The following is a 14,281-nucleotide window of genomic DNA, read 5'->3' on the forward strand; positions in this document are numbered from 1 at the left end:
CTGCGTTGGGTCTTCATTGCTGCGCACGGGCTTTCTCTAGTTGCAGTGAGCAGGGTCTACTCTTCCTGTGGTGTGTGGCTTCTCATTGCGGTGGCTTCTCTTGTTGCAGAGCACGGGCTCTAGGCGTGTGGGCTTCAGTAGTTGTGGCACACGGGCTCAGTAGTTGTGGCTCACAGGCTCTAGAACGCAGGCTCAGTAGTTGTGGCACGCGGGCTTAGTTGCTCTGCGGCATGTGGGATCTTCCTAGACCAGGGCTGGAGCCCGTGTCCCCTGCATTGGCAGGTGGATTCTTAACCACTGTGCCACCAGGGAAGTCCTGTTCAATGTGTTACTAATGTTAGTGGTACTTAATAGCTGTTTAGGGACTTTCCAAGGTGTAGGCACTACCCTGAAAGATAGTCATACTTTATTCCATCTAACCCTTACAGCATTATATACTAAAATTGGAATAATATAAGAGGATAAGTATGGCTCTGTCAAAGATGTCATGAAAACTTGTGAAGTGTTGCCTATTTTTTAAACTGCCCCTCCTTGCCTAAGCCTTCTTACTGGCAGTGCTGTCTCAAGGCCATCTTGTGTTATTTCTTATATAGTATCTTGTTTATTGCTTAAAGCAATAAATGGCACTCTGAATAGTTGGTAATTACTATTTACTTTAAAATTTCTGACCTACCTACTGGAATATAAGCTTTAAGAAGACTGTGTCTATTATGTTTGCCATTAAATCCCCAGTACCTAGCACAGTATGTTTATTAGAACATGTTAGGCACTTAATAAATACTTACTGAATGAATAAATATTGATGAGTCCTGCCAAATGTTATTATTATCTCCATTTTAAAAGGAAGTCTGTGGCTCAGAGAAGTGAAGTAAATTGCCCCAAATCACACAATTAATAAATAGCAGAGTCAAGGCAAGCCTATGCTCTTCTTTAGTGTGCTGTACAATAGAACTGTAGTCTTGCTTTTAAACTTTATTGAATTTTGGTTAGAATGTCTAATAGCAGAGCAGAATAAAGTTAAGATTCCAGGTGATCTTCTTTATTTGATATCAACCACCTATAGTACCTTTTAGAAATTCTATTACTGTAAAAGGGAATTAAATGTTCACCTTTTTGGGATTTTGTATTTACAGGTAAAATTTATGAAGACCATTCCTGGTACAGCACTGGTAGAAATGGGTGATGAGTATGCTGTAGAAAGAGCTGTCACACATCTTAACAATGTCAAATTATTTGGGAAAAGACTTAACGTTTGGTAATTATTTATCTTAAGTGGTAAATTTAAAAAATACTTATCCTTTTTATTAGAGACATTAATTTCCATTTTAGAATATCTGAAACTAGCAGCTATAGTGATGTCATTTTAGACACTTAGGGTCGTATAATTTAGATTTTCCATATTATACCTAGTTTTAGTTTTATGGTCATAAAATAGCATGTTAAAATGAGCAAGTTTTTTTTATTAAAGTTTTCTAATATGAAAATATATTCAATAGATTTTTCTTTCTAAGTGATGTCTAAACTGTAAGAGTGATTATAACTCAAACTAAATTTAAATATTAGTAAATACTGAAACTGTAAATTGCTACATATGCCTTTTTTGTTAAGATTGATACAGGCCTTTATGTTAACATTTTGAGACTGCCTACTTGCTGCTTTTTATCTAACAAAGGTATGTTCTGTACTTCTTACCTTTCCGATCTTTAGTGTGTCTAAACAACATTCAGTTGTTCCAAGTCAAATATTTGAGCTGGAGGATGGTACAAGTAGCTACAAGGATTTTGCAATGAGCAAAAATAATCGCTTTACAAGTGCTGGCCAAGCATCTAAGAATATAATCCAGCCACCCTCGTGTGTACTGCATTATTATAATGTTCCATTGTGTGTCACAGAAGAGACCTTCACAAAGGTAGGCACTGGAATACAAATTGTGTAGAATGTTCCTATTTCCTATTTTAAAATATATCATGTTTTAGTCTCATTTTAAAGTCTTGCTCTGTTCATCTTCTGCTTTTGATATTATTGGTATTCTGTTACTTATTTGGTACTTAATATAGTACATCCTTTGACCATTGTACTTTTCTGGCCTCCATCCTTCACTGGTCTCTTTGTTGTTTTGTGGCTCAGTCGTTTTGAGAGTTGGAATTAGAATGAGGTACCCTTAGTCCTGCATTCAGAAAGTTCTTTTACCATGTCCTTAGATCTCACCCATAACAAAATTTTATATATCCCTGCATTTTTCCCTAACTATAGGAAATGCTTCAGAAAAGAATTGATTTTTCTGGAACACTACTCCCTATCTTAGGTACTCGATAAACCCTGGTCAGCTTTGAGAATATATATTTCAGTTACAAATCTTGTTTTTATTGTACAACACTAAAATTATATACATAGTTTATAGGATATCACTATTTTAATTGATTTTCTCATGCACCTTGTTAATCTAAAAACATATTTGATTTAATTCATTCATGCCATACTCAAAACTAAAATGCTACCATAAAGTTTACTTTCTGGGGGGAGAAAAGGGTAGGAATCTTTATTTTGGCTGTATTTTTAATGGAGTTTTACATTTCTTTGACAGTTGTGTAATGACCATGAAGTTCTTACATTCATCAAATATAAAGTATTTGATGCAAAACGTAAGTGCGCATTTTCTCTTTTTAAGTTTCCTGGTTAATTTGATGATAAGCAAATAACAACTGAAGTTGTGTTTCTTTGTTTTGTTTTAGCTTCTGCCAAAACACTTTCTGGGCTGTTAGAATGGGAATGCAAAACTGATGCAGTAGAAGCCCTCACAGCACTAAATCACTACCAGATAAGAGTTCCAAGTAAGTAAAATCGTGTCATAATTATTCAGTGGGAGTTACCATCAGAAACATTGTTGATAATTTAAAAGTAATATTTATTGGTTGTTTTTTAATACAGAGAAGTTTGAATTTTAAAAAGGCATATAAATCCCACAACCCTCATAATTCTTACATTAGTTACCTCTTGCTGTGTAACAAATTATTGCAGTATTTAGCAGCTTAAAACAGCAAAACATTTATTATCTTACTGTTTCTGAGGATCAGTAATCTGTGTACAGTTTCGCTGGGTAGTTCTGGCTGGTAGTTCAGCCTCTCACGAGGCTGCCTGCCGTCAGCTATAATCTGCAGTCATTTCAAGTCTTATGACTGGCGGCTGGAAGATCCACTTCCACGCTCACTCATGTGGTTCTTTGTAGGGACAGTAAGCCACATTGGCCATTTCATGGTAGCTCTTTTCTTTCCGAATGAGTGATTCAAGAAAGATGAGAGCAAAAGGCCAAAAAAACAAAAGCCACAGTGTCTTTCATAACCTAATACCGGAAGTAACATACCATCACTTATGCTGTAATCTTGTGGTCCCACTGACCAACCATGATCCGGTGTAGGAGGCAGGGAACATTGGGGCCATCTTGGAGGCTGACTTCCATAATTCCTGTTGATCTTTTTAGAAGAAAGCGATAAATATATATGGTTAAAAAACTCAAACAGTAAATACTGGTACAAATGAAAGTTAAAGCTTTCTATAACCTCTAACCTTTCTTTTTCCTTTTATTCCTCCTCCCCAATGTATATATCTACATTTTAAAAACTTACACAAAATGGTTCTTCTATACATAGTATTGTGTGCCTTGCTGTTTTCACTTAATATATCTTGGAGCTGTTTTCTCTATCAGCAGGTTCAACGCTACCCTGGTTTTTTTTCCCCCACAGAGTAGCTATTTTTAGTAGAGATGTACCACAGTTTATTCAATTTATCCACTTCCCCACTGATGAACACTGGTTGTTCCCAATTGTGTTTTTCTATTAGTGCAGTAAACATCCTTATAGTTGCATGTTTTGTGTTTGTAGGGCAGTTTCCTCATAGTGGAGAGCAAAAAGGTTTATATTTTGGTAAATGTTTCTAGATTGCCCTTTACAAAGGTTACACAACTCTACCACCTGTGGTATATGAAAATGCCAACTGCCCAACACTCTTACCAACACCGAGTGTTGTCAGACTTTGAATTTTAGCAATATGATAGATGAAAAATGGTATTCCACATTATTTTAATTTGTATCAAATGAAACTGTCACTCTCTTTGTTTATTCTCTCTATAATGGTAAATGGCCTCTTTTTTACAGTGCAAAGAACACTCAAGTATTTAACTTTTGAAGTTTGTGCTGTGTAATTTACTTTGATCTTGGATCTGAAGAGTGTTGAAACTTTATTTTTCTAAATGATAGGAGAAAAAATAGTATTAATTTTATTAGGTGTGATGATGAATGATTGTGGAAGGGGAAAAAAATGAATACACACTGAAGGATTTATGGGTGGAATAACATATCTAGGATTTGCTTTAAAATATTCTAGCCCCGGGCTTCCCTGGTGGCACAGTGGTTGGGAGTCCGCCTGCTGATGCAGGGCACACGGGTTCGTGCCCTGGTCCGGGAAGATCCCACATGCCGCGGAGCGGCTGGGCCTGTGAGCCATGGCCGCTGAGGCCTGCGCGTCCGGAGCCTGTGCTCCGCAACGGGAGAGGCCACAACAGTGAGAGGCCCGTGTACAGCAAAAAAAAAAAAAGTTAAAAGATATTCCAGCCCCTCAAGAGTGTGCGGAGAGTAGGTAGATGAAGTAAGACTGCCAAATGTTGACAATTATTGAAGCTATGTGGATGTTTATTATACTGATCCATATACTTTTTTTATGTTTGAAAATTTTCTTACTAAAAAGTTAAAAAATAAACAAGTAGGAATACCTCTTTTCATTTTACCTTTAGTCACAAAAGCAAATTTTAAATAGTGAGTCAACACTTAATTTTTGATGGAAAATTTTAAAAGACTTTATATGTATATTTGAGATATATTCAAAACAGTGTATGACTTGCAAACTCCTTGGAGACAGGTACAATTATTTCTTTTTTTATCCTCTGCAGTGTCTTGCAAATATTTGTTGATGTATATGCTTTTTCTTTTATAGGAATTTTTTTCCTTAAGGAGCGATAACCTTTTTTTTTTTTTTTTTTTTTTTTTTTTGCGGTACACGGGCCCCTCACTGTTATGGCCTCTCCCATTGCGGAGCACAGGCTCCAGACGTGCAGGCTCAGTGGCCATGGCTCATGGGCCCAGCCGCTCCACGGCATGTGGGTTCTTCCCGGACCAGGGCACGAACCCATGTCCCCTGCATCGGCAGGCGGACTCTCAACCACTGCGCCACCAGGGAAGCCCAGGAGCGATAACTTTTAATACTAAAATTCTGGTACATTAAGATACCAGAATTATTTCTGCCTGTTCTGAAAAGTTAAAGAGGAATGTATAAAATGGAAGTATTTTTGTGGATTATACCTTTTTTTTTTTTTTTAGCAATTTTAAAATTCATATGCCCCGTTGATGATCAGAGATTTAATACTTGCTCTCCTGGAACTTTTTCAGCTCATTGATATCTTCTTATACATTTCAGTCTTAACCCATTTCCCAAGCTATATTTGAATTAACTTTTATAGAGTAATTACCATTGGTAATATTTTCTGCAAAGTAGTTTTGCTGTTGGACTTAGATAAGCCTAATCCTGATACTATTTATCTGTAATGTCTAATTCACTAAAAAAAGATTGTGGGAGCCTCCTATGTGTCAAATAATGTGTAGAACAATAGGAATGTAAAAATGGACAAAGTTCCGGCCTTCATGGAGCTTACCTGCTAGTAGGTATGAACGAAAGAAATCTTGCCCTTACCTTACATAAAAATTTTCCTTCTTCCAGTACTATAAAAAGGTGAAATATTGGGTCGGTTAAAAAGTTCATTCGGGTTTTTCTGTAAGATGTTACGGAAAAACCCGAATGAACTTTTTGGCCAACCCAGTAATTTACTCCGCTAACTCAAGGTAATCATGAAAGTTTAAGGGAACTATTAACTTTGTTTTTTAATTTTTACAGATGGTTCCAATCCCTATACATTGAAGCTTTGCTTTTCTACATCATCCCATTTATAAGAAGAGAAGAGCATGTTAGAATTTATGTTTACCTTTATTACAACTTCAAAGCTACACTTCATTTTAAAAAAGAACTAAAATGGTTCATCTAATGTTGCCTTGCTTACTTTGATTCAATATCCTGTCCTGTAATAAATATTTTGCCTTGAGTAAATTTGTTGTAAACTTAAATATTGAATTGCTTTCATTTTAAATAGAATATCATAATGTAGACTATCTACAGCTTTCTTGTAGATTACATAAATATATCATTTCTAATCTTATTTTTCTTCCACAGTGAAAATATATTTGCATTCTTAATGCTAATTATCTGCAAGTATTTTTCCATTGTGTATGAGATTAATGCAGGTGAAAGTATTGCATTTTAATATTATAGAATTCCTATTATATGTTTAGATGTTTAAGTATGTTGCAGTTATTCGTATTAAACATAACTTGTATTTATTAAGTATTTTAATCAAGTTTGAGAATAACATTGCATATATGAAATTTTAAGTACTACAGATTTAGCTGATTTTATATTTCTGAAAGGCTAACAGACATATGGATACACTTGTACAATATGCACTCAAACTTATTTAAACTGTTTTTTTTTTTAAGTCATTGTCCATTTGTATTGACATGCCTCTGTTTCTAGTTCCAGTTTGGAGATTTTATAAAGTTACAACAATGAGTTAATGTGTTCATCTTCATTTGTTGCATGTGACTTGATCTTGAAAACACATCTGGTATTTGGCATTGAAATTTTAATAGAAGTTATGATTAACAGTTCTTCTTCTAGGTAATGTGAGATCCACGGATGGGCTTTAGGGAGTCTGTGAACTCCCTAAAATTGTATGTAGAATTTTGGGTACTTGCATTTTTATTTTTTACTCTTAAATCCATCAGTAATATATGTATTTTTCTACATGGTACAAGGTATAAGGATCTAATTTTATTTTTATTCCAAACAGAGATATCTATTTCTTTCAATACCATTTATTAAACATTCTTTCTCCCACTGGATCTGTTTTTTTTTTTTTTCTTTTTTTGGGAAAACAACATAATGCATACATAGGCAAGTAAGATATAAGGACTAAGCATTGTATTGAGAGACTATACTATAACACACATGTTATCAGGTTCACAGCTTTTTAATAATAGAAAACTGAGCTAGCCATTTTATTTTCATCTTTAAAAGAAGGGAGAATATGTTTTATCTACCTAGAGTAACTGTGAAGTCTATAGTTGGCAATAGCAGTTTTGTGATCCTGAGAGTTTTAAACAAATTTGTATACAGAAGTTTCATTTAGATCTTTTGAAAAAGCTTTATTTTGAATTTTAACAAAATTCAAAAAAAAGCAGTTTGCCTTAATCCTTTTAGAAATGATGCAGGGGTTTAAAAAATTTTTAAGAGCTATTGAATAGAAAGTTTAGATGGAAATTAAACACACACGTTAACATTTATTTCTCATTGAATTTTGACAGCAATGGACCAATGTCCCTTTAGCCCTCTAGATCTAGAAAATCTTAAATTCAATCTAGAAGCATTTTAGACCCTTATCATGGAACCCAATAAGTTACACCAAAGGTAACCTGTGAATGAACTATAAATGTATGATACTGGGCTGTGTACCTAAGTTTACCTGACTTTACAATAAATGAAGCTTTTTTCCCTCTTCTATAAGTACTTTTCTACATTTGTTGCAAAATTGCTATGTCTTAATTTTAAAAGGTAACTTGTGAGTTTATGCAATAGTTGTCTCCTTCCCTTGCCCTCCTCTGAAAATAAAGATGGATGTCAGTGTTATAGATTATTTTGTGCCTAAAAGTTTAGGAGACAAACCTGTGGATGGTGACAGGGCTTATTTAATTTATATTTGCTTTAAGTAGTATTGACTTTTAGATATGAATTCTATCTTAATGCTTTCTCCCCACCAAAGTGACAAGTAAATTCTTCAGATGTAACTGAGTTGGTAGGTTGGGCCTTGCTGATTTATGCACTGGTGTGTCAGTCCTACTCTGTTGCTGTCAGTAATGTCTTTGACAGTTTACTTGGGTATCACCACTGTTTTTAATCTTTTACTTTTTAAAAAAAATTAATTTTATTTTTTGGCTGCATATTGGGTGTCTGTTGCTGCTCATGGGCTTTCTCTAGTTATGGCGAGCAGTGTGCGGGCTTCTCATTGTGGTGGCTTCTCTTGTTGCGGAGCGCGGGCTCTAGGCGTGTGGGCTTCAGTAGTTGTGGCGTGTGGGCTTCAGTAGTTGTGGCTCGTGGGCTCCAGAGCGCAGACTCAGTAGTTGTGGCTCGTGGGCTCTAGAGTGTAGGCTCAGTAGTTGTGGCGCATGGGCTCAGTTGCTCCACGGCATGTGGGATCTTCCGGTACCACAGCTCGAACCTGTGTCCCCTCCTGCAGTAGCAGGCAGATTCTTAACCACTGGGCCACCAGGGAAGCCCAAGAGTATCACCACTGTTAATGGAGTTTGCTTTGGCAACACCAGCAACATTTTTCCCTTTGTTATCTTTCTGCTTTTAAGAGAACATTAAAGATTAGGTCTTATAGCTGTAAAGAAATAGTAGTTTTGAATTTATTTTTTTAATACTGAAATTCTATTCCATATCCAAATCCCATGAAATATTTGATAATAAATCTACAGAAGTGATTCACGGAATATAAGCTGCCTTTTAAAATTCCTACTTTCCTGCAGAGGGTATTACCCTACCAAATAAAAAATATTTGCAGTTGCAGCTGACATGAGACTTAGCAGCACCTTAGTGATTTGATTTATCTAAACAGTATGTTTTCTAGGACTGAACTGAGAGATGAGGATAAGAATGACTAAATGGGGTCAGTTATGTTTCATGTTTTCTTTACATTGCTATCTGGAGGAATAGATAGGTTGCTGGGTAAATGCTTCTTAGTAGTTATCAGTGATATTCTCTTTCTAGAATAAAGAAATTTTGAGTGCAGAACATTCTTCCATAGTTAGGAATATAAAGCACAAGATTTGCTTTACTTAAAAAGTTCAGGTGACAAAGGTCCTTGTACGAAAGGTAACTTACAATAACCTTCCTGTCTCCATATGGCTGTCTGGCCCAAGAGACTTTCAGTTCATTTGAGGGGCCATGTAAAGAGAGCCTTCTTATTCATAGTACTGCTGGTTGGGCTCATAGAGTTAAGCCTTAAAAAAACAAGGCCATTTGATGAAATGAAAATGTAAGGTTCATAGGTTCTGTCTCTCAGCATGTTTTATTCAGAGTTTTTTGTTTTTTGTTTTTTTAACTATAATGATTTCCAGTATCAACCAAAAAGTAAGTGAGTGTGCAGACATGATTCTTGTTTAAGCCAAAAAAAAGTTGCTGGGGATTTTAAATCTAGTGGCTGTTTAATCTGTGATGTCATTGCTTTTTCCTAAGACCTAGCATTTCCACCAAATGGATTCAAGTGTTAATTAAAATGATCTATTTTATTTTAGTAAGCTTATCATTTTCCTTGCCACCTCAATTTTAACATGCTTTGAACTTGAACAAATACAGTGGATTTTGCTTTACTAGTAAAAGTTTCTTCAATATAAAGCCCCTTATCTGAGGGAACACTTGAAATTCTCTTAGGTTTAATTTATGAATGAGGAAGTTAGAAATGGTAGGTATTGCTGTGCCTCCGCCCTTCCCTGTTATGTAGAGTAATCAAGGTTTGAGTGAGCCTGACTGAGTCTTGTCCCTCTAGCCCAGTGGTTCTTTTTTTTTTTTTTTTTGCGGTACGCGGGCCTCTCACTGTTGTGGCCTCTCCCGTTGCGGAGCACAGGCTCCGGACGCGCAGGCTCAGCGGCCATGGCTCATGGATCCAGCCACTCCGCGGCATGTGGGATCCTCCCGGACCAGGGCACGAACCTGTGTCCCCTGCATTGGCAGGCGGACTCTCAACCACTGCGCCACCAGGGAAACCCTAGCCCAGTGGTTCTTAATAACAAAGCTACCGCCCCCTTGGAGGACATTTTGACAGTTTGTAGGGGTGCTTTTTCACAGCATGGGGGATACTATAAATATTTGATTGGCAGAGATCAGGAAAAATTGTCCCTTGCCCTACAATGATTTTCCAGTATCCTGTCAGATATTATCCTAGAAAGTAATTCTCTTTTATATTTGTAAACACAAAATATTTTTGTATACAGTACACTGAATTTTCTAGGAATGCAGCTATCTAATAAATCAAGGAAAGAGGATTGTTTTATTTGGAATATTTCCAAGAGTTGTTCACCACTTTGGAAAATTACATCATCCAAGTGCTATTTGAGTTGACATTGCAACGTATCAGGGTCAGTTTTCATCTGTAGTGGTCAAATTCATCTCGTTTTGTCTTCTGTTGTAGCCATTCCTGAGTATTTATGTATCACTATGCATTTTATTATAATTTTATTTCTCCCTTATATTACAGTTAGGGTTTTGTTTTGTTTTTTCATTAAATGGTGTGTGTGTGCGTGTGTAGGTATGTAGGTAGGTATTATCCAAGAATTTTATTTCAGCATAATAAAAGGGTGTCAGATTGTCTAGGTTGGGAACCGTTGCTTTAAGCAGAGTAATCTGGGGACTTCCCTGGTGGTCCAGTGGTTAAGACTTCGCCTTCCAGTGCACAGGGTGCGGGTTCGATCCCTGGTTGGGGAGCGAAGATCCCACATGCTTCGGGGCCAAAAAACCAAAACAGGAAACAAGCAATATGGTAACAAATTCAATAAAGACTTTAAAAATGGTCCACATAAAAAAAAAAGTCTTAAAAAAAAAAACCCACAGTAATCTTGTTCTGGGTTGAGGAAGTGAATCTAGGTTAATCCAAAAATAGTGAAGCCTAGGATTTGTGGTAGAGTCGGTGAGGAGAAGCTCTCCCAAAGGGACATGGTTTGCATGTGTGAGGTAAGCCTGGCTTTGCTCTAGTCATTTTGCTCTCTTGAGAGAAACTAGCTGGAAGAGAAAAGATGATACACAGAGGAGGATAGAACTAAAGTCACCGTAATTTAGACAGCATACGAAAACCACTGTGAACATAGGTTACTTTGATCATACAGTATTAGCTGTATTAGCCCAAACTAATTGCTCTGGTAAATGGTTAGTGGTTACCAGAGACTGGGAGTGGGGAGAATAGGGAGTGACTGCTAATGGGTATAGGAGTTCCTTTTGGGGTGATGAAACTGTTCTGGAACTAGATAGTGGTAATTGTTAACCACATTGTAAATGTACTAAGTGCCACAGAATTGTACACTTTAAAATTGTTAAAATGGTAATTTTATGTTATGTGTATTTTACTACAATGAAAAAAAGTCTGGCCCAGAAATCTTTCCATTCAAACAAGGGCCAATACAGTGCTTCTCTTTAACCTGGCTAGATACGTTGAGAGAGGGGTGTGGGGATATAATTCCAGGTCTGGCTTATGGTTATATTGCTGTGGTGGCTGACAGCTTCTGTGCTCCAGTCACCCTGGACTGTTTATCAGGGGAATTGGGGCCAGAGGAGAGACTGGGGTCGTGTGCACAGTGAGAAGTTAGGAAAGGATCTGAGATGGGGAGGGGATGATTCCATGAGTAGAAACTAGAATTTCTCTGTGTTTTTAAACCAAAGTAATGCACTGGCTGCACAGTTCAGGTTCTGCTGGGACTCTACTATGTTTTGAGCTACCCTGACTTAATGAGTCTCAGCCTGCAGGAAGACATATTCGTGAATATGTCTAAAATTTCCTTGAAGATTAAGAAACTATTTTACCCACTCTACCCAGTTTTATTTAGACTTTCACCTGTGTGCTAACATGTATAGCTGCTTCAAAGTCTTGAAGAGGAATTCAGTAAGAGATTGATTTACATAGAAAACAATACATAGAAACAAAAACACTTATATATGTAAGTTCTTCAGAGGGCATTAGGAGCCTTTTATCTAAAATTGTTACCGAACCAAATTTGGATCCACTCGCCCGCACACTGTAAAGCCAATCTGCTGACGCCAGATTGTGGTGAAGGAAAGTGCAGTGTTTACTGCAGGGCGCCAAGCAAGGAGTCCAGGCAGCTAATGCTCAAAAAACCGTAACTCCACAATGGCTTTCAGGCAAAGGTTTTTAAAGACAAGGTGAGGGAGAGGGTTGCGGTGTGTGTGATCAGCTCATGGACATTCTTCTGATTGGTTGGTGGTGAGGTAATCGGGGATCAACATCATCAACCTTCTGGTTCCAACCCATCTGGGGTCTACATGCTTGTGGGCAGCATACAGTTAAACTTTTTCCACCTGGTGAGGCTTTCATTATCCACAAAACAGCTCAAAGGTTATGGCTCAGAATATTATCTATAGCCCTTGAGGAGGAACTAAAGGTCCTTGACTTTGTTTAATGGCTAAACTATTATTATTTTGTCTTGCTTGACTGTTTTCCTTTGTTTCTGCGTTTTCTCACTTCTCTGATTAAATTTATTCTTTGGAACTTGGGAAAGGCCTAGGAGTCTAAAGTTTTTCTGCAAAGGCAGGCAGGGGACTTCCCTAGTGGTGCAGTGGTTAAGAATCCACCTGCCAAGGCAAGGGGACATGGGTTCGATCCCTGGTCCGGGAAGATCCCACATGCCGTGGAGCAACTAAGCCCGTGCGCCACAACTACTGAGCCTGCGCTGTGGAGCCCGTGAGCCACAACTACTGAAGCCTGCGTGCCTAGAGCCCGTGCTCCGCAACAAGAGAAGCCACCGCAATGAGAAGCCCGCACACTGCAACAGAGAGTAACCCCACTCGCCGCAACGAAGATGCAAGCAATGCAGCCAAAAAAAAAAAAAAAGCAGGCAGAAGACGGGTCGGGGGTGAGGGGTGGGGGCTGGGGGTTCTGTTCTAGAAAGGTTCTGCTTGGTTACAAAATGAGAATGCAAATGCGTTTGTTTTAGGCCCTTGTGTGATATGTGATAAAACCTGAACTTTTCTGCCTAATACAAAATAGGACTGATGCAAATGTCAATGACTGCAATCATGGTAGAGCTTTTCTTATTTAGACTGTTACAAGTAACATCCACAGTACTGTTGCTAGCACAAATTCAGACTTGTCCTACAAAGGCCTTATATGCCATGATACCTATCAGCAAAGTGCTGATATCTGTGCTGAAATTTCCACCCTTGACCAGAGAGACTAAATAGTTCTACCACCTCTTGTACTTCTTCCTGCTGTGTAATCTTTGCTCCCTACAGTTTCTGCTCAAAACACCAGTCTCCGAGTCAGTAAAACCTGTTATTTTCCTTAGTTTATTTATGTTTCTGAGGAAGGCGGGACTGCTTTGGGGAGTTATTTCCATCACGTGTGACTGAGGACCACGTGGTTTATAAATTCTAGAGAATGTACAGGGATAACATCTTGGAGCCTCAGCCTCAACCTCCTCGCCACCAGGTGTGACATCCTGGATTGATCTGCAACCTAGAGCTGTATCATGGGCCATGATGCTCTTCCAGTGAGGAGCAGGTAAGCATGTGACTGTGTATAAGGGAAAGGGCAGAGACTGTGAGATAGGAGAGACCTGTACTGCAGTGATGGTTCCTAGTCTAATTCCACATTGATACAATGTAGAGTTTAGGCTAGATGACATAGTTTGCTAAAGAATACAGTTTTATTCAACGGTGATATTTTTTCTGATTCTTTTTTGACCCAGCAGTTACCACTTGTGGAAAGGGGCTGTTGTAATCAGTAGGGACATAATACTGTACATCAACTATATTTCAATTTAAAAAAAAAAATAACAAAGAGCTTCAGTAGCTTTAGAGCTGCTTCTCCCACTGCACACAGGCAGGGAAACTAATTTATAGCCCTGGTGATTGCCGAATACAGCCTTCAACCTGCCGGACCAGGGAATCTAACCAGAGGATATGGGAAGCTGTGTAGCCCATCCAGTAGCTCTACATACAGTGGGACTTGAACAGAGAGCACAGCCCATGGCTTTCCCCATCTGCAGAGCAAAACTTGTGGCCTCACCTGACCAGGGAATTCAGTGCACGCTTGCCTGATTCAGGTCCCCAAACAACACGCCATGCAGGCCTTGGCTGCTCTCCTGCTGCTCTGCCAGCACAGGGAAGCTAATTCATAGCCCCGTGTACTACCAAATATAGTATCTAGTCCCAGCCACCTAGTAAGCCTGACCAGAAAATCCAGACGACAGTGAGGCCCATCCCTTAGCCTCACTTGGGAAGTGAGCAGTTCTATCCAACTGTTCTCAGGGCAAAACACCCCCATTCCCATCCTCAGAAAAAAAAAAAAGATCAATAGGTAAAATTGTTAATTGAGTAACAGTTTTATTTTTGCCTGAAT

At 38.2% G+C, this 14,281-nt stretch overlaps 1 protein-coding gene and 1 pseudogene across 2 annotated transcripts in view; both read left to right on the top strand.

Moving 5' to 3' along the window:
- Positions 1 to 7,662, top strand: part of HNRNPLL (heterogeneous nuclear ribonucleoprotein L like) — a 37,616-nt gene extending 29,954 nt beyond the window's left edge. For both annotated transcript variants that reach the window (XM_060170087.1, XM_060170088.1), the window contains exons 9-13: positions 1,134 to 1,255; positions 1,708 to 1,909; positions 2,585 to 2,642; positions 2,733 to 2,831; positions 5,941 to 7,662. In XM_060170087.1, coding sequence (XP_060026070.1) covers positions 1,134 to 1,255; positions 1,708 to 1,909; positions 2,585 to 2,642; positions 2,733 to 2,831; positions 5,941 to 5,996 — 537 coding nt within the window. In that variant the 3' untranslated portion in view covers positions 5,997 to 7,662. The remainder of the gene's footprint in view (positions 1 to 1,133; positions 1,256 to 1,707; positions 1,910 to 2,584; positions 2,643 to 2,732; positions 2,832 to 5,940) is intronic.
- Positions 418 to 517, top strand: LOC132532042 (U6 spliceosomal RNA; annotated as a pseudogene).
- Positions 7,663 to 14,281: the final 6,619 nt, after the last annotated feature.

Source organism: Lagenorhynchus albirostris, chromosome 13 (genome assembly GCF_949774975.1).
Source record: "Lagenorhynchus albirostris chromosome 13, mLagAlb1.1, whole genome shotgun sequence".
In the NCBI taxonomy this organism is placed as follows: Eukaryota; Metazoa; Chordata; class Mammalia; order Artiodactyla; family Delphinidae; genus Lagenorhynchus; species Lagenorhynchus albirostris.